Source organism: Pan troglodytes, chromosome 12 (genome assembly GCF_028858775.2).
Source record: "Pan troglodytes isolate AG18354 chromosome 12, NHGRI_mPanTro3-v2.0_pri, whole genome shotgun sequence".
NCBI lineage: Eukaryota > Metazoa > Chordata > Mammalia > Primates > Hominidae > Pan > Pan troglodytes.
Window position 1 is genome coordinate 26185316 of NC_072410.2, and position 26132 is coordinate 26211447.

Consider the following 26132-nt stretch of genomic DNA (forward strand, 5'->3'; position numbering starts at 1 on the left):
GGTCACCCCCACCCCTTGCCCTAGCAGGCACTTTCATTGACAGAATTGGGTGTCTTGCCTGGCAGGCCCCACCAGTGACGTCTGCTCTCTGGCTAAGACGTCTGCTCTCTGGCCTCTTGGCCCTGTGTCTTCTGGGACCCTAGGTTAGGAAAAGGTCTTAGGTCACCCGCCTCATTTCCTAGTGGTCGGTTATATGTCTTCATTTCTTCCTCACTAGGGCTTATGACCGGCGACCTGTCCTGGTCAGAGTCACTTCCCAAGTCAGCTTGCCTTTGGGAACAGAGCTTTCGATACCGCCCTCTGCTTCCTTCTTTAGTGTCTGCCAAAGCCAAGGGTCAGAGGTGCAACCTTGGAGCAGAAGCTGCCTGGCCAAGGGGAAGAGGTTGTGCGGTTTGCTCATGGGGCTGGGAAGACATGGCAGCCTCGTCCTGGTGGCCAGTGCCACACTGCTGGGGCTCAGAAGGCACATAGCTAGGAAAATGCATCCCCTTTCGCCTGGTGTCCTGTGGACACACCAGTCACCTAAGCTCTGTCTCCCTCCCCAGACTGAGGCTCTTGGCCTGGGGCCTGAGTAGCCCTACCTCGGATTACTCATGATTCATCGTTGTTGTGCCCAACCTGTGTGCCCTGGGGGCCCAGGCTGCAAAGGGCATTCCTCCTCCACCCTGGGGGAGCAGCCTCAGCCTTGCCCTATCCTTCCAATAGGAGGCCCGTGGACCCTTGCTGTTTCCCAAGGGGGATGTCCACAGTGTGAATCCTCTTTAGAGACCCCACCACCATCCACGCACACCCGGGGAGCTTGTCCTGCTGAAGGCTGAGAGCCCAGACATCTGCTCTTGGGCCAGACCTGCCCTTCCTGGACACAGGGTCGTGCACATCAGGAACCCTCCCCATGCCGCAGTTTCCATGTCTGCTGAAGGCGGGGTCCCAGGCCCTCTCTGCGTGCGCTACTGGATCAGGATGCCGTGAAGTGGTACTATATAGGTTTAAATTGCACAAAAAAGGGAAAAAAAGGATTGTGGCCCAGCCCCAGCCTTGGGTCTGAAAGGGCCCAGGGTAGACCAGCACAGCTTCAGCCTTTCTCAGACTCCGTTAGCTCTAGAGTCGATCTTCAGTCCGTGTGCTTACACCTCTGTCCTGAGAGGACTCGTGTGTGGCAATGATGACACCAAGGCAGAATGCTTCTCCTGGGCTGGGCTGGACCTCTAGGCTCTCGAGATTGGGCTGAGAGCAGCCCAGCCAGGCTAGGGCTGTGAGCATGGAAAGGAGAAAGCAAGAGGACCCCCCCTGGCTCCTGGTACCCCAGGCCAGAATCCCAGCGCCAGCAGACATCAGGGCCAGCTTCCTGAGTGAGAGGCAGGGATGGCTGGGGGTGAGCCCCTGGGCCTCAGCAGCCTGGCTGGGAGAGCCGTGCCCTTTGGGTTCATCTTCGTCCTTCCCAGCAGGTGTTCCTGGGTCAGCCTTGGTTCTCCCCCCAACACACACACAGTAGCTGCCCCAGAGCCTAGCTGGACCTGCTCCCGCAGGGTCCTCCTGCCAGAAACAGGTCTGCCTTCCCCACCCGGTCTGGCAGCCTCCAGGAGAGAGCTGGATTTGGGAAGACTTGCCCAGGGTTAAGACTGGATTCTTGGTCATGACCTGATGGGGGAGAAAGGTTATATGTTCTGGCCAGAGCGAGTGGCTTCCTGGGAGAGCCTCTCCGTCCTCCTTTCCTGCCCCCCTTCAGCGTAAATAGCCCAGGCCACAGCCCGCTCCCTTGGCATTGGCTAGAGGGGAATTTTCTAAAGGATGAAGTTCCTGGGAAATGTCCACCCTTTTTCCCTTTTGTCTATGACAAAAGCGCTGCTAATGGCTCCTAGTTGACTTGGGAGTCTTGGCTGGGGGAGCCTGGGGTCAGAACTAGCTGGACCAGAACATGGAGATGCTGACCTCCCTTCCTCTGGTGACAGTCCCAGTCTGCTGTCTGCTGTCACTCAGCCTTGTCATTCCTTCCCCAGGGGGAGGGCACGGCCCCCTTGAAGGCTGTAGAGCCAGGAGTGAGGCATTCCTGCATGGAACTTCTCAGAAGAGCCAGCCCACCAGACTCTGGGGAAAGACCCAGAAAACGGGAGCTCGGCCCTTGCTGGCAGCGGCCGCAGGGATGGGCTGGGCTTTTCTTGTCAGTATTGGGTCCGGGCATGCCCTCAGACTCTGCCTTTCCCCATGATGTTGACTGAGGTTTCCGGGGTCCCATTTCCCATTAGGGCTTCCCAGCCTGACTAACGTGCCATGGGGCAGGAACTGGGTCCCATCTTCAGACAAGGTTCTGAGGCCTGGACGAGTGTAGCCCCCCAGCACCCAAGGAGGGCTAACCCTGAGGCCACAATGACATCCCCACTGCACCAAGCAGTTCTAAGAGACCTGGAAGGGCCTCCCTCTGGCGTATAGAAGGGCCACCTTGTGCTCCCAAAGGGAGAGGAAGCAGGTAAGGCAGGGAGTGCAGCCTTGGCTCAGCCTTTCTCTCCTGCCTCGTGGAAGGGAAGATGAACCGTGCCTCTGTAGTGCCAGCCAGGACAGGAGCAGGCTTGCTAAGTTCAGGAATTGGTCACACTGCGAAGGAAGCAGGAAGCGCAGCTCTCACACCTGGCCCTTCTTGTCTTGCTGGGAAGGGCCCCCTCACTCGCCCACCCCTGCCTGCCCTGCACCACTCCCGTGCCTGCCCCTGCCAGGTTGGAGGGAAGGGAGCTCAGGGAGCCGCCAGCAGTGCATCACCAGCAAGCCAGCTGAGCTGGGTGAATCGGGTGTCCACAGCCGCTGGCGGTTTAGATGGGGAGACTCAGGGTCTGCCTGCTCCTGGCTACAGAGTTCCCAGTTTCCACTGAGGTTTTGTTCCTCTGACCTTCACACAGAGAGAGGGGTCTGGTGGGAGGGTGGGGACACCTTGCTTGTTGTCTGGACAGGATCAGACTCTCTCTTACCTCTTTGCAGCTCTGAGACCAAGAGTCCTGGGGAAATGCAGGGAGGAGATGGAAGTGTGGGTATTTCCTATGCCAATAATGAAGGCTTCTTTTCAAAATCCCTACTGGGAACCCAGCTTCAGCCAAGCTCCCAGAGATGTTCCAAGGGAGGGCATCTGCACAGCCACCAATCTCCTTAAATTGGGTCAACGTCTTCCTTATAGGAAGCACCTCAAATGCAAGGAAGACATGCACCCAGCCTCCAGGCAGTGGCAGGTTTAGGTTTTTCCCTTTGGGAAAAACAGCTTATAAAATGTGGTTAACAGGGTTTTTCTCTAGGACTGCCATTTCCTACTCACTATCCACCCAAACACTCGGAATAGTTTTTCTGGGATTCCCCTCCCCCCTCCCTGCCCCCTGCAGATTCAATTATGGGAATTAGCATAAGAAACAAGTTGTGAAACCAGTAACTCTCCACTGCCTGGGGTAAGTCCACTGACAGATTTTTCCTCCCTGATATTCTTCCAGGGCATTCCTCAGATCTCAGACCCTCCCCACGACTCCTTCTAGGAGGGGAAGTTCTGCAGCCGGGCCTCCTCCAGACAAAGAGACTCCCCTGAGAGCCCATGGGTGGAGCAGGCCAGTGAGCTGCGCCATCAGCGGTGGGGAGTGAAAGGTCTGAGAGGGACAGGCCCCCTTTCGCCCCTCCCAGTCCCACACATTCTCCCTCGCAGACAGCCCAGGGTGCCTTCCCCAGCCGTCCTCAGTGATGGCCCTGATAACCCTTGGATGTTTTCTTCGGCATCCCCTGCCACCTCTCATCATTAGATTGCCCTCTCAAAGAGGGGCCTCAGCTTCTTCCTTTTTTTTTTTTTTTTTTTTTTTTTGAGACCAGCTTTTGCTCTGTTGCCCACGGCTGGAGTGCAGTGGCACAGTTACAGCTCACTACAGCCTCAACCTCCCAGGCTCAAGTGATATGCCTGCCTCAGCCTCCCAAGTAGCTGGGAATCCAGGTGACCATGCTGGATAACCTTTTGGTTTTGTTTTCTGTGGAGTCGGGGTCTCACTATGTTGCCCAGGCTGGTCTCAAACTCCTGAGCCACAGCCTCCCAGAATGCTGGGATTACAGGCGTGAACCACCTCGCCCAGCCTGGGTCTCGGCTGCTTTTCATGGCCAAGTCCCGCTCCCATGCCTCACACCCACCCCAAACCCAGTTAGGTTCAGCCAATTACCGTTGGCAGTATCTTGTTAAAAAAAAGTTTTAGCCGGGCGCGGTGGCTCACGCCTGTAATCCCAGCACTTTGGGAGGCCGAGGTGGGCGGATCACAAGGTCAGGAGATCGAGACCATCCTGGCTAACACGGTGAAACCCCGTCTCCACTGAAAATACAAAAAATTCTCCGGGCACGGTGGCGGGCGCCTGTAGTCCCAGCTATTCCGGAGGCTGAGGCAGGACAACGGCGTGAGCCTGGGAGGCAGAGCTTGCAGTGAGCGGAGATTGCGCCACTGCACTACAGCCTGGGCAACAGAGTGAGACTCCGTCTCAAAAAAAAAAAATGTTTTAAACCAACTCTCATTGTATTCTCCTTGTATGAGTAAACACATTGTAGGGAAATAATCTTAAAAAAGGAAAAAGGAAAGGTAGGGATACCCTGTAATCCTTTCTCCCAGAGAGAGCTCATTTTCCTGCTACTTAGTACATTCCAGCACACCAGTGTGGCCACATTCTATCACCTGCCTCCTCCAGGCACCCCCAGCCTGTTCCCACAACTCTGCCCCCCAGGTTGTCCCCACTCCCTTGCACCTGTACTGGCCTCTGTTTCTGGAACCGCCCTCAGGGTCTGTGGCTTCTGTTTCTGGAACCGCCCTCAGGGTCTGTCATCAGCCCTCCTCTGCCTGCACAGGGCCATCTTTGCCTCGAATCCTACTGTTCCTTTGAGGCCCACTTTAGCTTAGTCAATTCCTGAAGCCTCTAAGTTGTACTCCCCCATCCCCCATAAAACCCTGGAAGGGCCCTTTCTCCTTTTGGTCTGTGCAGAAGCAGAGGTATGTTATTTCCTGACCAAATGGTTGCCCTCCTGAAGTATCTTTCTCCCTCTCATGTCTGAGTTTGTTTCATGTCGCCGTGTCTCAGTCAAGGTATAGTGTCTGGCACACAGGCCCAGACTTGCTTTATGACAAGGGGGCAGTGAGCTGTTGCAAGACTGCAAAGGCTGGACAGAGTCGCAAAGGCAAGGCCAGGTTGGAGGGAAGGGGAGCTCAGGGAGCCAGCAGTGCATCGCCAGCAGGCCAGCTGGGCCGGGCAACTCGGGCGTCCACAGGCCGCTGCAGGGACCCGGCAGGCAGAGGGAGCTGGGCTTCAGAGAGGTTGGGTCTTCCCCACCCCAGGGCAGCTCTCCTGGAGGCACGCCTCGGTTTCCCCCACTGTGTCTTCTCTGCCTGCCGTGTGCAAGGCCACCTGGTCAGCCTGTGGAGTCAGACCACCCGTGGGCCTTAGCCGTTGTGTTGGAGAACAGGCTGGGTCCCAGGCAGGGTGGGCGCTGCTGGTGGGAGCCCCAGGTGGCCTTCGACCTCAGGATTTTGCACTGCGGTATTTGGGTTTAAGAAGTCAGTTGATGGTACCAAATCTGATGTCCTCAGAAGTGGTCTGGCTTCTGTCCTGAGGAGACTCCTGGGCCTGTGCAAAGAAGCTGCAGCCATTGCTGGGGCACTGCCTGGCGCCCTGGGAGGGCCGGGTGATAAGGGCAGGGGAAGCTGGGGCACAGGGGCCGTGGGCTGGTTCTGAGCTCCAGCCTATTGTCACCTGCCGGCATTTCTAGAGCCCGCCTCTCCCACCCCTACTCGTCCTCGGGGCTGGTCATCTGCCACCTCCTGATCCTAGACATGAAGAGAGAGCCGAGAGGACAAGGCAGCAGGGCCCTCTGAGTGGAGGGGCGCACCTGCGGGCAGCAGTTGGGAATCCAGGGCAGACTGCATCCCTTCTGGAGCCTCACGCCCTGGGATGCTCCCCATGGCTCGGTTTCTCTAAACAGCAAGCACGTACCCCATAAGTGAACGGGTACCAAGAGTCCAGGGGTGCCTCAAGATCAAATTGTTCTCGGGCCAGATGGAGCAGGCCTGCGTCCTGTTTTCACTGCTGAGAGTGTGCAGTTGGCAGGAATGAGGATGGAGGCGAGGTGTGCAGACGCTCAGCCAAAACCTTCGGCTCCCATCTCTCCATCTGCCTCCTCGGGTCAGCAAGGCGACTGTCCAGGCAGGCTGCACCCGTTTTGGTGTCCCAGGGAACAGAGACTGCAGAGATCAGAGTGGATAGGCCCCTCTCCCCAGAAGGTGCATTCTGCTTCCCCAGAAGGTGCGTTCTGCTGCCCCAGCACAAGGCTGGGGGACAGTGTGTGTTTCTGGATGGCTGGCTCCTTTTTCTAGAGGAAGGGAGGTTGGCCCTTCATCAGAGGGCAGGCTGGGAGTGCCTGCTAGGGAGTCACAGCTCCAAGTGAGTGCCAGCCCAGAGCCTGGCTCACCCAGGTCCCCTTGAAGATGCCTCCCTGGAAACTGTCGCTGAAAGCCTAGGGGTGACTGAGCCCCTGCCTGGCCTGCCAAGCCTGAGAGTGGGGAGTGTGCAGGTGGAGGGCACGCCATGCTGCCCTGGGTGGAGTTAGAGAAGCAGCTCTCCCTGTGCTCTCCCTCCAGGCCTGCTACCTGTGCCACAGCTTGCTGATGCTGGCCGGGGTGGTTGTTAGCTGCCAGGACATCACTCCAGACCAGTGGGTGAGTCTCCCAAGGGGCAGGGCTGTGGTGGGGGTGCCCAGCTGTGTCTTCTCCCCCAAGCGGGGGGGGTTGGCTGGGATGGCGCCCAGCCCACTGTTAGGAACTGCAGAGAGTGGGAGGCTGAGAGGGAAGCCAGCCTGGGAGAGCCAGGGCCTCTTCCTCCCCACAGTGTCCCACCAGCTGAGCCATTCCCAAGGGACGCTGACCCGAGCCCCAGCAGTTGTGCTGGCCCCATCCTCCTTTTCCTGCTCAACTTCTGAACAGTCACTCAAATGTGCCCCTTCCTTTCTCTGAATTTGTTCTCCTCCTGCCCGGCTTTGGATGTGCCTGGCTCGTGCTACACCCGCTTCTTGGCCTCCCTCCGCCTCCACAGGGCGAGCTGCAGCTGCTGTGCATGCAGTTGGACCGCCACATCAGCACGCAGATCCGGGAGAGCCCCCAGGCCATGCACCGCACCATGCTCAAGGACCTGGCTACCCAGACCTACATCCGTTGGCAGGAGCTGCTGACCCACTGCCAGCCCCAGGTGGTGCCCCCTCTAGCCCCCAGACCTGGGAGGGGCGGGAAGTGGTCAGGCAGGGCTGGCCAGAGCCACCAGCACATCCACCCCCGCTGCAGCTGCTGAGCTCCTGGCAGGGATATGGGTGGAGTGGGCATGTGGGGGAAGGGTGGGGATGCCTTGAGGGGCCTTCATCATTCTTATCAAGAATCTAGTGCCAAAGGCTGGGCGTGGTAGCTCACGCCTGTAACCCCAGCACTTTGGGAGACTGAGGCGGGCGGATCACAAGGTCAGGAGACCAGCCTGGCCAACATGGTGAAACCCGTCTCTACCAAAGATTAAAAAAATTAGCCGGGCGCGGTGGTGTGCGCCTGTAATCCCAGCTACTCTGGAGGCTGAGGCAGGAGAATCCCTTGAACCCAGGAGGCGGAAGTTGCAGTAAGCCCAGATCGTGCCATTGCACGCCAGCCTGGGCGACAGGGCGAGACTCCATCTCAAAAAAAAAAAAAAAAAATCCAGTGCCCAGGGTGGGTGCGGAGGGAAGGGGACACAGAGAAGCGCAGTCCTCAGGAAATGCAAAGAAAAGTCACCCTGGAGAGGGAAAAGTCTGGACCCAGAGTGCCAGTCTTTCATGAGCAGTGCCAGGAAGGGGCCCCAGCTGTTCACTTGTGCTGTGGGCCTGAGGCTGGTCTCCTGCTGTGTTAGGAGGAAGGCTCCCAGGCTGCCCTGGTCCTCTCCACTACACCCCCTACCCCCGCCGAGTTTTCTCAGAGCCTGTAGGTGTGATATTCACAGCTAGTGTTTCTTGAATGAACATCCGTTTCTCAAGAACCCACACAACCCCCATGAGGCAGGTGTTGTCAGGAGCCCATTTTACAGATGAGCAGACTAACCAGAGGCCCTGAGAGGCTCGGTGGCTTGCCCCCCATCACGCAGGCAGCTTGTGTGAATGTCAGAATCAGGGCATGAGCCAGCCTGACTCCCAAGCCTCTGACCTAACCAACTTCAGCCCCTGTGCTGGTGCCCTCCCTTCCGGCCCCATCTCTCCAACAGCACCCTGCTGGGCTGGCTCGGGGTCTCCTCCCTTCCTGAGCCCCCAGTCCTCTATGGAGGGGCACAGGACCGGGTGAGGACCACCCCCCACCCCACCACCAGTGCCCCTCCTCTCCTAGCCTGCCTCTTCTTGACTCCTCTTTTGTCCTTCCCCTATAACCTCTGACTTAGGTCTGACACACTGGCCACAGGCTGTGGTTTGGGTCTCAGATTTCGCCAAGTCTCTGAGAAGGCTGGAGAACAAACCTCACCCTCACTCCCCAAGGAACTAGATCTCACCAGCCTCTGGTGGGAGCAGTGTGCTTGTCACCAGAAGAAGGAAAAGTGATTCAGGGCCTGGTAGAGGGGCCCTGGGAGACCACTTATACGGTCACGTAGCCTGATGACCGCTGTGTCCTCGCCAGTAGTGTGAACCCAGGCATCCTGCTCACTCGGCCCCTGGCATGAGCCTGCGATGGGTGCTGAATGGACACCGCCAGCCCGGGGAGCTGCAGGGCAGTGGGCAGCACCTGGGCCCAGGCCCTCACAGCCTGCTTTTCTCCTCGCCGCAGGCCCAGTATTTCAGCCCCTGGAAAGACATCTAAAGGAACAGGGTCAGGGCAGCCCAGGGCTCCTGGCTTCAGCAGGAAGTGAACAGGCTCAGGGAACTGGAGGAAGCAAAGCATCAAGGCCAGAGGAGGCCACATGCTGACCAGCCTGATGAGGCAAGAGCCTGCCCCTGCCACCGCCCCGACCCCTCTCCTCTCAGCAAGAGCCTGCCTCTGCCACCGCCCTGACCCCCTCTCCTCTCAGCAAGGGATGGGCCTCTCTGCCTCGCCCACCCCTCAGCCCTCCTCCCAGCCATCTCCTCTTCCCTAAGGCCTCTGTCTCCATAGCTCTGGTTTCCCTGGGCCTCAGTCCTCCCCACCCTCCTTCCTCTGTCTCCCTGTCACTAATGTGAGGTTTCTTTGTGCACATTAAAGTCTTCTTTCAGCATCAGTGGTTTAGAACACTTCCTTCAGTCCCTGTCCCGAGGGCTCATGCCAGCGTCCAGTCTCCTGATGCCTCTGCCTGTGTTTCGCTGGGTTCTTAGCTCGACAGTTACAGCACTGGGGCCCAGGCCCAGGTCCTGCCTGTAGCAGAGGGCTGTCTGCAAGTCCCCGGGGAGGGGCAGTGCTCCCTACAGCCCACTGTGGCCCAAGAGCTGTCAGAAACCCAGGAATGGGACGTTTGTTTGGACCCAGTCTGGGACCACTCCCCATTCCCCGCCCCTGCTGAGGAGGACGCACAGAGTGAGATGTGGATCAGGGCTGTAATTACACTTAATTCCATTTAGTGCTGAGCTCTGAAATCAACTCCCCAGCCTCAGGAGTGGGGGCGGTTCAGAAGACACTTCCAGATGCTGCTTTTGCTTTTCCTCCGACTTGCCCCAGATGAGTTCATGGGACCTGATCCCTAATAGGGTCCTAGGTATCTTTGACCTGAACCCCTTGAGAAGGGAGTGGTCCCTTTGTGCTCCAGGAGATCTACTTTGCCCACTCCTCCAACCCTGAGAATCCACATTTAGTCCCTGGCCCCTCCTGACCCTTCCTGGGTTTGGATGGGGTTTTGCAGGTGACACAAGAGGTAGCTAGGCAGTGGCAGAGGATTGCCCCTGCCACACTGGACTGTGCCCACTCCTCAACTCAACCCTGGCTGCCTGCTAATTCTCCCATGGCGGCTGCGTGCAACTCTTCTGCTTTTATGTACCCCTCCCTCTCCGGCTTTCATGCACAGGGATAGGGTGGGCAGGCTAACTAGGAGAGTGACTCCCCCAAAATAAAGGACTTTCAGGCTAAGTGGCTCAACATGCAGACCCAAAGTGGAGTTCACCAGTTCCTGGGGCTGTTTCAGACACAGCTGCCTCCCTCACTGCATCCCCAGAATGCTAGGAGCTGGGGGCATCTATTATTCAGGGGCACGGGCACACCACAGCACAGTGCTGGATACCACACAGGATGCCTTTCTGCCTAGCAGCCTTTGCCAAATGAGAGGTGGAAGAAACCCTCGGCCAGGGTGACTTAGATGCCAAGCGACCTCCGTGACAGTTCAAGTTTCTGTTCCTGGCTGCGTCACATGCAGCCCGGGCCCGGGCACCCCCGAAGCCCCGGCAGCATCAGGTCAACCTCAGATCCTCCAGTGAGCGAGCAGGGACTATGGTGAGCCAGCCTCCTTCACCCGCCCTCGGGCTGCCCTGCTCCAACACTGCATGCACTGACAGTTCATCTGTAGCTATTCACTTTTCTCTGGAAACCTGGAAATCACCTTTGAAATTTCCCTTCTTTGTTCTTACTGCCAAGGGCAAAGAGGAAGTAGGGAGGCCTGAGAAGCTAAACGGGGAGTTTCCAGTTCTCGAAGGTGGCCCTACCTGGCTCTGAGAAGGAGCCGAGCTGTCCATCAGCGTCGATAACTGGAGCCTTCCTCCCCAGTCCTGGCTCTTGTCCACTGTCCCCTCCTCTACTGCTCCCCAAACATACCCATCCCCAAGAGAGAAATAGATACCAAGGGGAGAGGAGGTGTCGGTGACGACTCAGTCCCTCCAGAGACCTGGCTGTAACCTGAGCAGAGGTGTGCACTGTGAGGTCGCCCAAGGGCGTATGCTGTCCCCTGGGGTGTGTAATGGGCCCTCTCTGGGACTGGCTGGGAGCTGACCAGATCTTCTAAAACTAGTCTGGGATCGGTTAGAGACTCAGCCTCCCCAAGGTCCAGATTTTCACAGTGGTGCTGGCAATGTGACCACTTGCCCTCCAGATCTTTGACTTTTCCAGATCCCTAAGCCCTTGGGAAAAGGCTGGGGGATATCCTGATAGGAGCCACTGGAAAATCCGCATCCGGGGCTGTGATGACGGATGTTTTCCTGCTTCCTTTTGGTACTGGTGACAGGGAGGGGCTGGGAAGGGAAAGACATCCCAGGTGGGCAGCTTTGATAACTCTCCTTTGGAGGAAGTAGGGAGGGAGAGTCCTTTTCCTATGTCCCTAGTCACCTCGGTCCCCAGGCGCTCAGAAAGACCCTTGAAGGGTAGCTGACCCAAGCTTTCTCACTTCCCCATCTGTGGGATGACGGCAGTCCTGGCTGCCTTGGAAATCCACCAGGCAGCGTTCACCAGAGAACCCAGTGTCCACCCAGGGCCTCCCTCTGGCTGCCTCAGGAGAGCTAGTAGGTGAGTAGCTCAAATGAAGGGCAGTGTGGCCCCCAACCAACATCAAGAGATGGGAAGGGGGACTTGCTTTTCAGGAAAGACTCTTTAGGTCATCTCTAGGGGCTGGCCTGAGCTGCTGGGTGATCTTTGAAGACCCTTGAGAGTCATTTAGCACAATTTCTGTGTCTTTCCTTGACACGACCACAAGCAGTTGTCAAGGCCTGAGTCCCAAAGTGTGGATACCTTCCATAGATATGCTAGGCCCTAGGGAGACTAGTCAGGTACGTGCACCTCCCCCCACCCCCGGTACCTGTATTAGTAATTTTTTTATTAATTGAAGACCCAGAAATCTTTTTTTTATATCAGTTGTACTTTCATTTAGAAGTATGAATCATGAGCAAGTAGTCATGCAGGAAACTGTATCCTCTGCCCACCCACCCACAGAAAGGGCCAGTGCTGGAATGGACAGAATACAGCAGGAAGTGCATGAAGGTGGAAAAGGGGAGGGAGCTGGGAGCTTATCTCCGAGAGCGTTTGGGAGGATAGGCGCGTGGAGTCTGTTAGCTGGAGGCTTCTACATTCCTGGGCCTCCAGAACCCAAATGCCTGCCGCTGCCCTGCCAGTGAAACCAAACCGGTTGCCTTTTGAAACTTTCCACTGAGGCCACCTTGGAGTCAGAGCCAGCGAGCTCAGGTCTCTCCTGGTAACCTTCACACCTAGAGGTGGGGGGATGGGGGAGCAGTATTGAAGGTGAGGAAAAACAGCATGAAAGGGAGCATTGTCAGGATAGATGGTGACTCTGTGGAAAAACAGAATCGGGAGTCCCAAGACCTGATTTAAAAATCTGAACTTTCCAGTCTGAGCAATATAGCGAGACCCTGTCCTGTGTATGATGGTGTGCACCTGTAGTCTTGGGAGGCTCACGTGGGAGGACCGCTTGAGCCCAGGAGTCTGAGGTTACATTGAGCCATGACTGTGCCATTGCACTCCAGACTGGGCAACAGAGTAAGACCCCGTTTCTAAAAAAGAAATTCTGACCTTTTTATCTCCATGACTTGGGGCTAGTTGTTTAATCTTTTTTAATTATCTCCATGACTTGGGGCTAGTTGTTTAATCTTTTTGACTCATCTCCAAAAGGGGAGCAACAATACTTATTTTTTTAATTTTGTCGAGGCAGGGTCTCGCTCTACAGGCTGGAGTGCAATGGCACAATCACAGCTCACTGCAGCCTCAACCTCCTGGGCTCAAGCGACCCTCCCACTCCAGCCTCCTGAGTAGCTGGGACTTACAGATGCATGCCACCACGCCCTGCTAGTTTGTTTGTTTGTTTGTTTTTGAGACAGTCTCCTTCTGTCGCCCAGGCTTGAGTGAAGTGGAGTGATCTTGGCTCACTACAAGCTCTGCCTCCCGGGTTCACGCCATTCTCCTGTCTCAGCCTCCCGAGTAGCTGGGACTACAGGCGCCCGCCACCACGCCTGGCTAATTTTTCTGTATTTTTAGTAAAGACAGGGACCATGTTAGCCAGGATGGTCTGGATCTCCTGATCTCGTGATCCGCCTGCCACAGCCTCCCAAAGTGCTGGGATTACAGGCGTGAGCCACCCCTCCCCGCCACGCCCCGCTAGTTTTTTTTTTTTTTTAATTTGGAGCTGGGCGTAGTGGCTAATCCCAGCACTTTGGGAGGCCTAAGCAGGTGGACCACCTGAGGTCAGGAGTTCGAGCCCAGCCTGACCAAAACGGCGAAGTCCCATCTCTACTAAAAATACAAAAATTAGCTGGGCATGGTGGCGCATGCCTGGTCAACATGGTGAAACCCCGTCTCTACTAAAAATACAAAAATTAGCCAGGTGTGGTGGCAGGCACCTGTAATTCCAGCTACTTAGGAGGCTGAGGCAGGAGAATCACTTGAACCCAGGAGGTGGAGGTTGCAGTGAGCCGAGATCGCGCTATTGCACTCCCGCCTGGGTGAAAGAGTGAGACTCTGTCTCAAAAAAATAATAATAATTTCTTTTGTAGAGACAGGGTCTCAGTATGTTGCCCTGGCTGGTCTTGAACTCCTGGGGTCAGGTGATCCTCCCATCTCAGCCTCCCAAATTACTTACTTTTTAAAGGGTGGTCATAAGGGTGAAGTAAGAAAATGTACATCAAGACAAGCTGCAAAAATCTAAAGCACAGAACACAAGTGAGGGCACTTGCATCTCAGTTTACCCCCCGCTTGAATAGATACGGGGAATAAACTAAACACGAGGGTGACACATCTTCTCCCACCTTGTCAGCTGAAGCAGGAGGCCTTCCCTGCCCACCCCATGGTCATTATCTCCAGCATCTCCAAGGCCACAGCTTTTTTTCTTTTTCCTAGTGAAAAGAGCTGGGAAACGTGGCTTTGGCCAGCAAGGGAGAAGGGGCCATTATGTGTACCAGCAAAGACCCGATTGTTACTGAAACCAAACTGGGCTGCTTTTCTCAATTATCTCCACCACTCTTCTGGTCTCCACTTTTCAGATGCCAAGTTTTAACCCAGAACAAAAGCTGCTGTCGGACTGATTTATAATCCAGATCTGCTGACGCAGACTGAAGTGTTCCTCCCCTCCAGGACGGCACCCTGGCTTAAAGTTACCTCCAAACCTCAGGACGTCAAGCCCCTTCACCTCTGCCTTTTGCCCCTAGCCAGGAGGTAGCATCTGTCTCCAGGTGCCCGTGGGGTGTCCTCCATGAGGACCACCTCTTCTAACCACCTGCCCAGCTCAGAGGACCAGCTGGCAGGAAAGACGCTGCACCGCCCATGAGGCCAGAGCTACAAGTTGCTTCTAGGAGTGGCTGTGGGCGGAGGCTGGTGGTTCTGAAGGTGGCCGTGGTTCTGCAGCGTGGCTCCCCACAGCCCCTTTCATCTGAACAGTAGGGCTCATGCCACTTGTTAATGAGCCTTCCAGTGGCACCAGGAGTCATTTTCTGGGGATAGGCGCTTTGCCCAAAGCGTGAGAAGCAGGAGCAGGCCCTTTCTGTTGATTGAAGGGTCTTCCTGGCTGGTGAAGCCCTTTCCAGACTTGAGGGCAGGGACCAGTGGTCCTCGGGGCCTAGAAAGAGGCAGAATTGGGGGCCAAACGGCAGACCCCTCTGGTCCGCCCCAAAAGACGCCTCGGTTCCCCCAGCGTGCCTCCCCTGGATACTCGCCTCGACGTGGCTCGCCCGCGGTCGTTCCTGCAACTGCACGGTCGGGAGTCCCTCTCCCCAGCCCAGCCCGCCCGGGGTCTTCGGGGGACACTTCAGAAAGATCGGGTGAGTGTGATTCCCCCGTGGCCATACCCGGAGTCCCTCCCCCGCCCCACCTCCCTCCAGGCGCTGTGGCGCAGCCCGCGACTCCGAGCCCCGGGGCTGCTGGACACCCGGAGGGGTTGAGGTCCGGGCACCGGGAGAGGCGGAGGTCCGAGCCCCCGGGCGGTGAGCGGGCGGGTCCACAGGTCGCTGCGGGTCGCAGCCCCCTCCTGAGCGAGCCTTCGCGGCCCGCCCCCGGCCTCCGCTCGACCCCCCCAGCCTGACGTCAAGGGGAAGGGGGCGGAGAGCCGCGGCCGCGCTGGAGAAAGAGCCGGCGCCCGCCGTGGTGGCGCGGGGAGCCCGAGCCTAGGGGCGCGGAGCCGGGCGGGGACGGAGGGGCGGTGGCAGAGAGGCCGCGGAGGGCTGGCGGGCGAGCGCGGGCAGGCGGCGACGCGGGGGCAGGGGTGGACGGCGGTCGGAGCCGAACGCGAGGGCGGCGCCCGGGGACTGGAGCTGCGCGCAATAGGTGAGCGAGGCCGGGCTTGCGTGAGGCTGGAGCCGCGGGGCCCCGGAGCCGCCGCTTTGTCCCTTTGCTTGGGCAGGGGCTGCCGGACGCGGGAGGGACAGGGGCTGGGGCGCGGGGAGCCGCGGCGGCGGAGACGGCTGTACGCGGGGATCCTTCCTGCGACCCCCGCGGCTGCTTCGCAGGGTCTCAGGAGTGGGGCGCACAGCGCCTGCAGCCCCGCAGCCCCGGGGCCGGAGGGGCGCGCCAGCGAGGGTTCCTCGCGCGGTCCGGTCCGCGGCCGGGATCCTCGCCAGGCTCTTGGACTGCCCTCGGCGCTCCCACCCCCGATGGAAAGTTTGGGGCGGGCTTGGAGCGAGGCCGATGTTGTGGGATCGGATTTCCCTGCCGCGGCCCCCCGCCCGCCCGCCCATTCCGCTGGGGAGGCGGGTTGTCCCGGAAAGCCAGGCCCCCGGGCCGAGCCGGGCCGCGCCGTCCCCGGCTGGAGCGCTCGCCCTGCAGGGAGGGCCGCGGTCCACGGCTGGCCGCTCGGGGTGGGCGAGGGTGTGGGGTGCCCCGCCTGGATCCCGCACCCCTCCCCCCAACCCCTCCTCCCGGCTGCCCGTTTCCTCGCCCTGGGGGGAGCTGCGGGTGGGAGCACCGCTGCCGGGCGGATCCTCGGAGCACGCCACGGGGTGCGGCCCGATCCTCGGGTAAGGAGCCGAGATGAGGCCGCGGGCGTTTTGGGGGGCTGGTCTGGGGCGCAGCCCCCGCCCTCCCGCGCCGGGGCTCTGGGCCGACAGGGGGCGTCCGCAGGCCGGGCTCGCCACGCTCCCCGCGCCGCCGCTTTGTTTGCGTTCAAATCCCTGGAGCTGGGGGAGGGGAGAACCCGGGGGGACCCGGGACGGGGTCTTGGCGGGGACCCTTTGTTTGGGGGTGAGCAGGTCCCCAGCTTCTGCGTCTCCGCCCCTGGCACGGGAAGGCTGGAGCAGGGGAAGCCAATCCCGCTGGCCCGCCCAGGCCAGGGTCCCTGGGGCGCAGTCCCCGAGTTGGGAAGGTTCGTCAGAGTCGCGGGAGCGCAGCGGGTGCCGGCCGTGCGCGGCGCGTTGCCAGCGGCCCGGGAGGAACCCCCTCGCGTCCCCGCCCCTACCTCCCCCCGTCGCCTGCCCGCGCCGCCGGAGTCCCCGACTCGACCCGAGCTCGGTCCCCCCACCGCCCCTCCGCCAGAGGGCTGGTGTCTCGGAGGAGGCAGTGCGAGGAACAGGATGAGGCCCTGGTCATTTCCACGCCCATCCCACCCACTTCCTGCCTCCCTCTTGGGCAACAAAGGGGCCTCGGGAAGCTGGGCCCCTTCGCTCCCGGCCTTTCTCACACTCCTGCCCTGCTGATGTGGAATGGGGTTTGGGGTTCTGCAGGGCTATTGTCTGCGCTGGGGAAGGGGACAGGCCGGGACCGGGACCTCCGCTCGCAGCCGGCCGCACCAGGTTTCCCCTGTGGGGCTTTCCCGACCGCCTACCCCACCGCATGCCCTCGTCGCCCTAAGGAGTCTTCCTCCCAGAATTAGGTGTTGGCAGGGTCCGGAGCCCCAGTGGCTGCAAGGCCTGCTGCCTGAGGTTCTTTCAAGAAACTCAAACCTCTTAGGCCTGAGTGTGTATGTTGGGCGGGGGTCCCCTTTTTATTTCTCAAATGATTTCCTGTTGCGCAGAGGTAGTGGTGGGTCTGGAGGCCAGGGAGGGCTTCCCGGAGCCTGTTTAGCCTTCAGCCAACTCAACTCCTCCCCGCTTCCCAGGGAGACCTGTGGTCTTTTAGGCAGAGGCCAAGTGTGGGGACTTAGGTCCACCTCCAAAGAGAAGGGGAAGGAGGGCACCGGGGCTCCTGGAAGGCCTGATGAGGAGTCCTGTGGCCTCTCCTGCTGCGGGCCCCTCTGGTTTGCTTTCTCTGGCTGTGATTTCTGACCATGTCTTTTCCCTCAGCAGGACAGCTGGCCTGAAGCTCAGAGCCGGGGCGTGAGCTATGGCCCCACACTGGGCTGTCTGGCTGCTGGCAGCAAGGCTGTGGGGCCTGGGCATTGGGGCTGAGGTGTGGTGGAACCTTGTGCCGCGTAAGACAGTGTCTTCTGGGGGTGAGTGCCTGGAAGGGTGAGGAGGAAGTCAGGGACAGGCTGCTGAGGAGTTGCCCCCATAGTGTGCTGGCTTTATTCTCACGTGTGTGGCACAGCTTTCTAAGAAACTCGAGTTGGAAGAACGGGCAGTGTGGGTTGGGACCTGGGATTAGCCTCCTCTGGGGGAGCTCTGTCCAACTCCCCACCCCAGACTGCCTGCCCAGGTCTGCGAGGGAGAGCCTTCTGCCTCGCCCTCTCCACGCCTCGCTTCTTGAATTGTCACTGGCGCTGGGAGCCTAAAGAGAAACTGGAACCGGGATAAATATAAACTGGAGGCTCTCTCCCCTGGCTCCCCAGGCCCCCCTAAGATCTCCTACTGCCCTGTACACATCATACACTCTGGTGGCCCTGGAAGTGTGTGTGTATGTGCACATGCTCGCATGGTTGCCGGGGCACAGCGGGGACCCAGCAGTGCCCCCTGTGCACACACCTGTGTGAAAGGTGATGTCAGGTGTTTGTATCAGCCCTGCGCTCTGGGGACCTGGGATGAGCTCACCTCCCACAGGCTCCACTCGGGTGCCAGTGAAGCCCTGCCATGCCGGTCTGTGTCTGGATCCATTGTTGCCTGCAAAGACTAAGGCTGGTTTGGGGGGACCCTGAGGACAGGTCGGCAGCCATATTTGGCAGCTGATGTAGGAATCACGTGACTGTATAAATGTTGTAGTGCCCTGCATGCCGGGTGGCAGCAAGACTTCCCAGGCCCCAGCCCCATCTCCGCTCTCTGAGCCTCTGGTTTCTCCGGACCTCCCTGGCCTGGCTCACAGCCCAGCTCCCCTCCTGCCATCCCCACCTGTCCTAGTGGCCTGCTATGCTCGCATCTCTGGCAGCCTGGATTGGGGTCCTGCTGGAGTGAAGGGTTTCCTGAGGCAGGGAGTACTCATAGCCGTCTGTGCCTCCTGCTCTGCTGGACTCTGATAGAGGCAGTGGGCAGCAGGGCAAAGAAGGAAGCAGCCGCCGAGGAAGCGAGGGTGGGGTGGGGGTGCCCAGCCCTGCGGCCGGAGGTGCCACTGACCCTGAGAGCAAGAGCCATCAGTCTGATGGCTTCCTCTGGCCGGAAGCTGTGGCTGAGATATCCTTCCTTCCTCCCAGCAGCCTGGATTTGCCTCCTCCCAGGCTGGGAAAGGCTAGGGAGGCCCAGGTGGGGCTGTCAGGGCCAAAGGCTGTTTCAAAAGTGTCCTTTATTGCCAATCAGGGGGTTTGGCTGGCATCTGCTTGTGGCATGGGGTGCTGGCTCTCGTGGAGCAAGACTGAGGGCTGTCGAGCCCCGGGGGTCCTGCCCATCAGCAGCCATGCTTACCCCTGCAGAGCTGGCCACGGTAGTACGGCGGTTCTCCCAGACCGGCATCCAGGACTTCCTGACACTGACGCTGACAGAGCCGACTGGGCTTCTGTACGTGGGCGCCCGAGAGGCCCTGTTTGCCTTCAGCATGGAGGCCCTGGAGCTGCAAGGAGCGGTGAGAGGTGGGGCAGCGGGAGGCAGTCGGGCCTGCCAGAGGGCAAGGCCCAGAGGGGCTGTGCTTGGCTAGGTGGTCCCTCAGCCTGGCTGCCCCCACAGAAGTGCTGCTGGGCATCCGGGGCCTGCCCTCTGGTTGGGGTCAGCATGCGGCATTCCTCTCCTCTCTGGCACTTACTGAATTCTGTGTAGTGGGGTGGTTTGGGGCTTCCATTCTGTACTAAAGGAAGTCCCCAGAGAATAGGGACCATGCCTCTGCACTGGGCGTCCCTGTGTTGCTGCTGCAGGCTGTGCTTGTGACACGTGCTCAGTCCGTACCTGTAACGTGGCTGACGTCCCCTTCCCTTTCCCCAGATCTCCTGGGAGGCCCCCGTGGAGAAGAAGACTGAGTGTATCCAGAAAGGGAAGAACAACCAGGTGGGTGCTTGGACGCTGCTCCTGGTGCTGCCTTCGCCCCAGGACGTCTCCTCCCATTCTGGCCCTCGCGCTCTCACTAACCGGACACCTTTCTGCCCCCAGACCGAGTGCTTCAACTTCATCCGCTTCCTGCAGCCCTACAATGCCTCCCACCTGTACGTCTGTGGCACCTACGCCTTCCAGCCCAAGTGCACCTACATCGTGAGTGCTGCCCTCCTACCTCGGTGTCCCCAGCCCCCCGCCCTCCTCACCCTTCTCTGGACTCGTGGATGTGGCCCACAGAGCCCTGCCCTTAAGCATCTCCTCATCACCTCTCTCTCTGTCCTTAGAACATGCTCACCTTCACTTTGGAGCATGGAGAGTTTGAAGATGGGAAGGGCAAGTGTCCCTATGACCCAGCTAAGGGCCATGCTGGCCTTCTTGTGGGTGAGTGGCTGCCCCCCATGCAGGCTGGGTGAGTCCTTGGGGCTTGGTTCCACTTGGGTCTGTGTTGGCTGGATGTGTCCATACCTCATGTGTGGCCTAGCTGACCTCTGTCTCCCATAGATGGTGAGCTGTACTCGGCCACACTCAACAACTTCCTGGGCACGGAACCCATTATCCTGCGTAACATGGGGCCCCACCACTCCATGAAGACAGAGTACCTGGCCTTTTGGCTCAACGGTGAGCCACCGGGGGGCCTGTGGGAGCCATGGGTGGGAGGTCCCCCGGGGCCCAGCCCCTCCCTGCTGACCTCCTCCCCTTCCCACAGAACCTCACTTTGTAGGCTCTGCCTATGTACCTGAGAGTGTGGGCAGCTTCACGGGGGACGACGACAAGGTCTACTTCTTCTTCAGGGAGCGGGCAGTGGAGTCCGACTGCTATGCCGAGCAGGTGGTGGCTCGTGTGGCCCGCGTCTGCAAGGTACCGAGTCTCACAGCGGTGGGCCCTGGGAGCCCTGCTGGCCCAGCGGGGCTGACCGGCAGTGTCCCCTTGCCGTCTGCCAGGGCGATATGGGGGGCGCACGGACCCTGCAGAAGAAGTGGACCACGTTCCTGAAGGCGCGGCTGGCATGCTCTGCCCCGAACTGGCAGCTCTACTTCAACCAGCTGCAGGCGATGCACACCCTGCAGGACACCTCCTGGCACAACACCACCTTCTTTGGGGTTTTTCAAGCACAGTGGTGAGTTGGCCAGGGCTCCCACAGAGTGGGGAGGAGCTGGGGTTCAGGTCAGGGACGGTGCATGGGTGGGAACCTGGACCAGGCCTCAGAGGCAGTCCCGGAAGCCAGGTGTCCAGAAGCCAAGGAGAATGCTGGCACCTGCCCCTTTCAGAGCTGCCTGTGAAGGGGCAGGGCCCCATGCCAGGTGGCACTTGAGCTGCCAGGGCATTCTGGTACCCATGGCCAGTTTATGCCAGGCCCTGCCTTCCTGCTGCTTGCCCTTAGCTGGGGTGGGAAGAGATAAGGTGGGTACCTGACCCTGGGCTCCCTCTCGCTGTGACAGGGGTGACATGTACCTGTCGGCCATCTGTGAGTACCAGTTGGAAGAGATCCAGCGGGTGTTTGAGGGCCCCTATAAGGAGTACCATGAGGAAGCCCAGAAGTGGGACCGCTACACTGACCCTGTACCCAGCCCTCGGCCTGGCTCGGTGAGTGCTAGGGCAGGGATGCATCTCCCCACCCAGCTGCGGTGCCATCCCACCCTGCTGATGGCCTGCCCCCCACACCCTGCCCACAGTGCATTAACAACTGGCATCGGCGCCACGGCTACACCAGCTCCCTGGAGCTACCCGACAACATCCTCAACTTCGTCAAGAAGCACCCGCTGATGGAGGAGCAGGTGGGGCCTCGGTGGAGCCGCCCCCTGCTCGTGAAGAAGGGCACCAACTTCACCCACCTGGTGGCCGACCGGGTTACAGGACTTGATGGAGCCACCTATACAGTGCTGTTCATTGGCACAGGTGGGTGCATGGGTATGCAGGCATGGCTGCTCAAGGCTGGGCAGAAGCCCGTGTGCCCAGGGCAGGGAGATTTGGAGCTGCCCCACGGCCTTATGCCCTCTCATTTACACCTTCTCCTCTGCACCCCCCAGGAGACGGCTGGCTGCTCAAGGCCGTGAGCCTGGGGCCCTGGGTTCACCTGATTGAGGAGCTGCAGCTGTTTGACCAGGAGCCCATGAGAAGCCTGGTGCTATCTCAGAGCAAGGTAGTAAGTTGGGCCCTATCTGCCACTGTCCCCAGCACTATCCCATCTCACTCTCTCCATCTGGCTGCTTCTCCCAGCTGGGCCTATGTGCTTGGCCAGTGCAGAGTTAGGAACACACACACATGTGGATGCACACCTTGCCTAACTTGGGGTGGGTTCCTGGAAACGAGAATGAAAACAGAATGGAATCTGCACTGCACAGGGCCATTATATATAGCCAGGTCACGGGGCTGCGCTCCCAGCATCAAGCCTTGGCAACTGCTCCCATGTTTCTTTCAGACCCTCCAAGCTGTGCTGTGGTTCTGGCTCTGGCCTCTTCCCTGACCATGCCCCTGTGACCAGACCTCCCAGGCTGTGAGATGTTTATGATGCCCTCACCATGGTGGTTTCCTTCCAGCCCCCATTTCCGTGACTGTTTCCCTGAAGTGCTTGCATTATACCCTTGTGCAATACTCTTTTTGGTTTTTTTTTGAGATAGAGTCTCACTCTGTCACCCAGGCTAGAGTGCAGTGACGCGATCTCAGCTCACTGCAACCTCCACCTCCCAGGTTGAAGCTATTCTTATGCCTCAGCCTCCTGAGTAGCTGGGATTACAGGTGCCTGCCACTATGCCCAGCTAAAGGTTTTTTGTTTTTGTTTTTGTTTTCTTTGAGATGGAGTCTCACTCTGTCGCCCAGGCTGGAGTGCGGTGGCATGATCTCCGCTCACTGCAACCTCCACCTCCCGGGTTCAAGCAATTCTGCCTCGGCCTCCCAAGTAACTGGGACTACAGGCACGTGCCACCATGCCCAGCTAATTTTTTTTTTTTTTTTTTTTTTTGAGATGGAGTCTCGCTCTGTCACCCAGGCTGGAGTGCAGTGGCGCAATCTCGGCTCACTGCAAGCTCTGCCTCCCAGGTTCACGCCATTCCCCTGCCTCAGCCTCCCGAGTAGCTGGGACTACAGGCTCCCATCACCACGCCCGGCTAATTTTTTGTATTTTTAGTAGAGACGGGGTTTCACCGTGTTAGCCAGGATGGTCTCGATCTCCTGACCTTGTGATCCGCCCGACTCGGCCTCCCAAAGTGCTGGGATTACAGGCGTGAGCCACTGCGCCTGGCCAGCCGGCTAATTTTTGTATTTTTAGTAGAGACAGGTTTTACCATGTTGGCCAGGCTGGTCTTGAACTCCTAACCTCAAGTGATTTGCCCACCTCAGCCTCCCAAAGTGCTGGGATTCCAGGCATGACCTGCTGTGCCTAGTTGCCTTGTGCAATACTCTTGTGGCATGTTTGCTACACCTCCTGAACTTTGATTTGTTTGCCTTTTACCAGCTATTATGACTCAAAATTGTCCCCTAGAACATGGAATAATGGCAGAAAGAAAGTGTGTGGTTGAATAAACACACAGATTGGCATCCACCGTTGAAACAGGAAAACATCTTATGTTATGCTGCTGCTGTTGTGAGGGCTGATGGGCCTTGAAATGTATTTCCTGCACTATGTGTGTGTGAGTGTGTGTGATTATACTTTTTGGCCTCACAGCCCCATCATCCCTTTCTAATAACGTCACGTCGATAAGGGGCTTAGGATTGCATCTGGCCTGTGTAAGCCCTCTGAGTTCTGCGGTTCTTAGAGTTCCCTTTTCAGCACTATAGCTCTGCCTTGTTCCTCCTTCTGGCACCCCGTTCTGTGCTCCCTGCAGGAGTCCAAGCTGTCCCCATGCTGCATTCTGGTCCGGCCGCCCCTCCCGTGGTGTGGCCCTGGCTGACCCCCCTCCTGCGCCCCGCTTTTCTCGCAGAAGCTGCTCTTTGCCGGCTCCCGCTCTCAGCTGGTGCAGCTGCCCGTGGCCGACTGCATGAAGTATCGCTCCTGTGCAGACTGTGTCCTCGCCCGGGACCCCTATTGCGCCTGGAGCGTCAACACCAGCCGCTGTGTGGCCGTGGGTGGCCACTCTGGGTGAGTTGGGCTCTACATAGGCCAGGACCTCCAGGGACTCAGGGTGGTTGGAGCCAGGCTGCTGATGTACCCTACATCCCCTACCAGATCTCTACTGATCCAGCATGTGATGACCTCGGACACTTCAGGCATCTGCAACCTCCGTGGCAGTAAGAAAGGTGAGCTTTTTCATTCCCATCGCATCGGGCTGAGCCCTGGACCAGAGCTGGAGTTTCTGTTCTCCTCTTCCCCAGCCCTGCTTTCCTGCACTAACATGCACTCTGTTTTCTCTGCCACTACAGTCAGGCCCACTCCCAAAAACATCACGGTGGTGGCGGGCACAGACCTGGTGCTGCCCTGCCACCTCTCCTCCAACTTGGCCCATGCCCGCTGGACCTTTGGGGGCCGGGACCTGCCTGCGGAACAGCCCGGGTCCTTCCTCTACGATGCCCGGCTCCAGGCCCTGGTTGTGATGGCTGCCCAGCCCCGCCATGCCGGGGCCTACCACTGCTTTTCAGAGGAGCAGGGGGCGCGGCTGGCTGCTGAAGGCTACCTTGTGGCTGTCGTGGCAGGCCCGTCGGTGACCTTGGAGGCCCGGGCCCCCCTGGAAAACCTGGGGCTGGTGTGGCTGGCGGTGGTGGCCCTGGGGGCTGTGTGCCTGGTGCTGCTGCTGCTGGTGCTGTCATTGCGCCGGCGGCTGCGGGAAGAGCTGGAGAAAGGGGCCAAGGCTACTGAGAGGACCTTGGTGTACCCCCTGGAGCTGCCCAAGGAGCCTACCAGTCCCCCCTTCCGGCCCTGTCCTGAACCAGATGAGAAACTTTGGGATCCTGTCGGTTACTACTATTCAGATGGCTCCCTTAAGATAGTACCTGGGCATGCCCGGTGCCAGCCCGGCGGGGGGCCCCCTTCGCCACCTCCAGGCATCCCAGGCCAGCCTCTGCCTTCTCCAACTCGGCTTCACCTGGGGGGTGGGCGGAACTCAAATGCCAATGGTTACGTGCGCTTACAACTAGGAGGGGAGGACCGGGGAGGGCTCGGGCACCCCCTGCCTGAGCTCGCGGATGAACTGAGACGCAAACTGCAGCAACGCCAGCCACTGCCCGACTCCAACCCCGAGGAGTCATCAGTATGAGGGGCACCCCCACCGCGTTGGCGGGAAGCGTGGGAGGTGTAGCTCCTACTTTTGCACAGGCACCAGCTACCTCAGGGACATGGCACGGGCACCTGCTCTGTCTGGGACAGATACTGCCCAGCACCCACCCGGCCATGAGGACCTGCTCTGCTCAGCACGGGCACTGCCACTTGGTGTGGCTCACCAGGGCACCAGCCTCGCAGAAGGCATCTTCCTCCTCTCTGTGAATCACAGACACGCGGGACCCCAGCCGCCAAAACTTTTCAAGGCAGAAGTTTCAAGATGTGTGTTTGTCTGTATTTGCACATGTGTTTGTGTGTGTGTATGTGTGTGTGCACGCGCGTGCGTGCTTGTGGCATAGCCTTCCTGTTTCTGTCAAGTCTTCCCTTGGCCTGGGTCCTCCTGGTGAGTCATTGGAGCTATGAAGGGGAAGGGGTCGTATCACTTTGTCTCTCCTACCCCCACTGCCCCGAGTGTCGGGCAGCAATGTACATATGGAGGTGGGGTGGACAGGGTGCTGTGCCCCTTCAGGGGGAGTGCAGGGCTTGGGGTGGGCCTAGTCCTGCTCCTAGGGCTGTGAATGTTTTCAGGGTGGGGGGAGGGAGATGGAGCCTCCTGTGTGTTTGGGGGGAAGGGTGGGTGGGGCCTCCCACTTGGCCCCGGGGTTCAGTGGTATTTTATACTTGCCTTCTTCCTGTACAGGGCTGGGAAAGGCTGTGTGAGGGGAGAGAAGGGAGAGGGTGGGCCTGCTGTGGACAATGGCATACTCTCTTCCAGCCCTAGGAGGAGGGCTCCTAACGGTGTAACTTATTGTGTCCCCGCGTATTTATTTGTTGTAAATATTTGAGTATTTTTATATTGACAAATAAAATGGAGAAAATGAAACGATTGCTCTGATGGGGCTAAGATGTTTGGGCTAAAGCCTTTCTGGGTACCAAGAGGGAAGGCTCTCTGGGTGGAGGGAGGCTGGACTGGGCCTCCCCCACAATCCCAGGGCAGCCACCACTTTTGTGGTCCCTGCCTGCCTGTGGGAGGGGACAGCCCAGCTCTAGTGTTTTCCCACAGTGGTGGCTGCGGGGCTGGGAACGAGACCATGGCCATAGCCCCTTGGGAGCCAGCCTTGGCTTCTGGCCAGAAGGAGAAGTCAGGGCACTGGGAGTCCAGGGGAGAAGCGGAGTGGGAGCGGGGGGTGCCTTCCCAGAACTCAAGACGGGTAGTGGGAATGAGGGGCCAAAGGAGTGGAAGGTTGTGGAGATGAGATCGTTGCTTGTGTGAGGATGGGGTTCTCAACCTGCTTAGGGGAGGAGAAACGACTTCCAGCCTTCTACCCACCAGGAATGCTAGGGTCTTCCGTCCCCCAACTAGCGGGGGAAGGAACTTACATCCAGTGTGCACCAGACCACTGTCCTGGAGAGGGACTGGCACAGAACCCAGCCTGCATTCTGTCGTTCATGCACTCTTTCTAAGCCGATCAGGCGGTCTCCCCTGTACACTTGATCGTGGCTTGAGCAGGCAGCTGCCTGGGTTTTAACTGGGAATTGAGAAGGCTGGGGTCCGCTGAGGAGCACGCTGCGAAGGTGCGCGGTCCGCAGACGGCCGCCCGGTGGGTTTTGATCATGAAGACCGATTCCGTAAACTCAGCGCCCACTGTGGGGCCAGGGGGTTCTGCACAAACCAAGGCCCTGCCCCTGCCTGAGGTGGAGCTA

The 26132-nt window shown here is 59.0% G+C and overlaps 3 protein-coding genes across 22 annotated transcripts in view; all 3 read left to right on the forward strand.

Annotated features, from left to right (window-relative positions):
• Positions 1–9231, forward strand: part of FAM178B (family with sequence similarity 178 member B) — a 111901-nt gene extending 102670 nt beyond the window's left edge. For all 9 annotated transcript variants that reach the window (XM_063789568.1, XM_063789571.1, XM_063789570.1 and 6 more), the window contains 3 exons: positions 6624–6701; positions 7075–7227; positions 8805–9231. In XM_063789568.1, the coding sequence (XP_063645638.1) occupies positions 6624–6701; positions 7075–7227; positions 8805–8837 (264 nt within the window). In that variant the 3' untranslated portion in view covers positions 8838–9231. The remainder of the gene's footprint in view (positions 1–6623; positions 6702–7074; positions 7228–8804) is intronic.
• A 1659-nt stretch (positions 9232–10890) lies between these two features.
• On the forward strand, positions 10891–25311 carry SEMA4C (semaphorin 4C). 12 transcript variants are annotated; one of them, XM_063789566.1, is made up of 16 exons: positions 10891–11432; positions 14560–14686; positions 17141–17286; positions 18631–18779; positions 19133–19195; positions 19298–19396; positions 19525–19621; positions 19742–19858; positions 19947–20098; positions 20182–20357; positions 20680–20824; positions 20914–21136; positions 21268–21380; positions 23158–23315; positions 23403–23473; positions 23597–25311. In XM_063789566.1, exons 3-16 carry the CDS (start codon positions 17178–17180, stop codon positions 24424–24426), a joined length of 2502 nt encoding a protein of 833 aa, XP_063645636.1. In that variant the 5' UTR covers positions 10891–11432; positions 14560–14686; positions 17141–17177; the 3' UTR covers positions 24427–25311. The 12 variants fall into 12 exon arrangements, with proteins under 12 accessions (XP_063645636.1, XP_016804502.1, XP_016804504.1 ...); XM_016949013.3 differs by having other exon boundaries at positions 10909–11432; positions 13913–14686; XM_016949015.3 differs by lacking the exons at positions 10891–11432; positions 14560–14686 and adding an exon at positions 14983–15188 and having other exon boundaries at positions 17138–17286.
• Positions 24709–25311, forward strand: LOC104005083 (uncharacterized). Its single transcript, XM_009442897.4, has one exon. It carries the CDS (start codon positions 24709–24711, stop codon positions 25207–25209), a length of 501 nt encoding a protein of 166 aa, XP_009441172.1. The 3' UTR covers positions 25210–25311.
• Positions 25312–26132: the final 821 nt, after the last annotated feature.

Excerpts from the sequence above, each read along its gene's own strand:
- SEMA4C (XM_063789564.1), top strand. The coding sequence starts at position 18,363 with ATGGCTTCCTCTGGCCGGAAGCTGTGGCTGAGATATCCTTCCTTCCTC. Across the intron at positions 19,397-19,524 it reads AGCCCAAGTGCACCTACATC|AACATGCTCACCTTCACTTT; the intron begins GTGAGTGCTGCC and ends CTCTGTCCTTAG. Across the intron at positions 20,358-20,679 it reads GGGGTTTTTCAAGCACAGTG|GGGTGACATGTACCTGTCGG; the intron begins GTGAGTTGGCCA and ends TCGCTGTGACAG.
- LOC104005083 (XM_009442897.4), top strand. The coding sequence starts at position 24,709 with ATGTGTGTTTGTCTGTATTTGCACATGTGTTTGTGTGTGTGTATGTGT.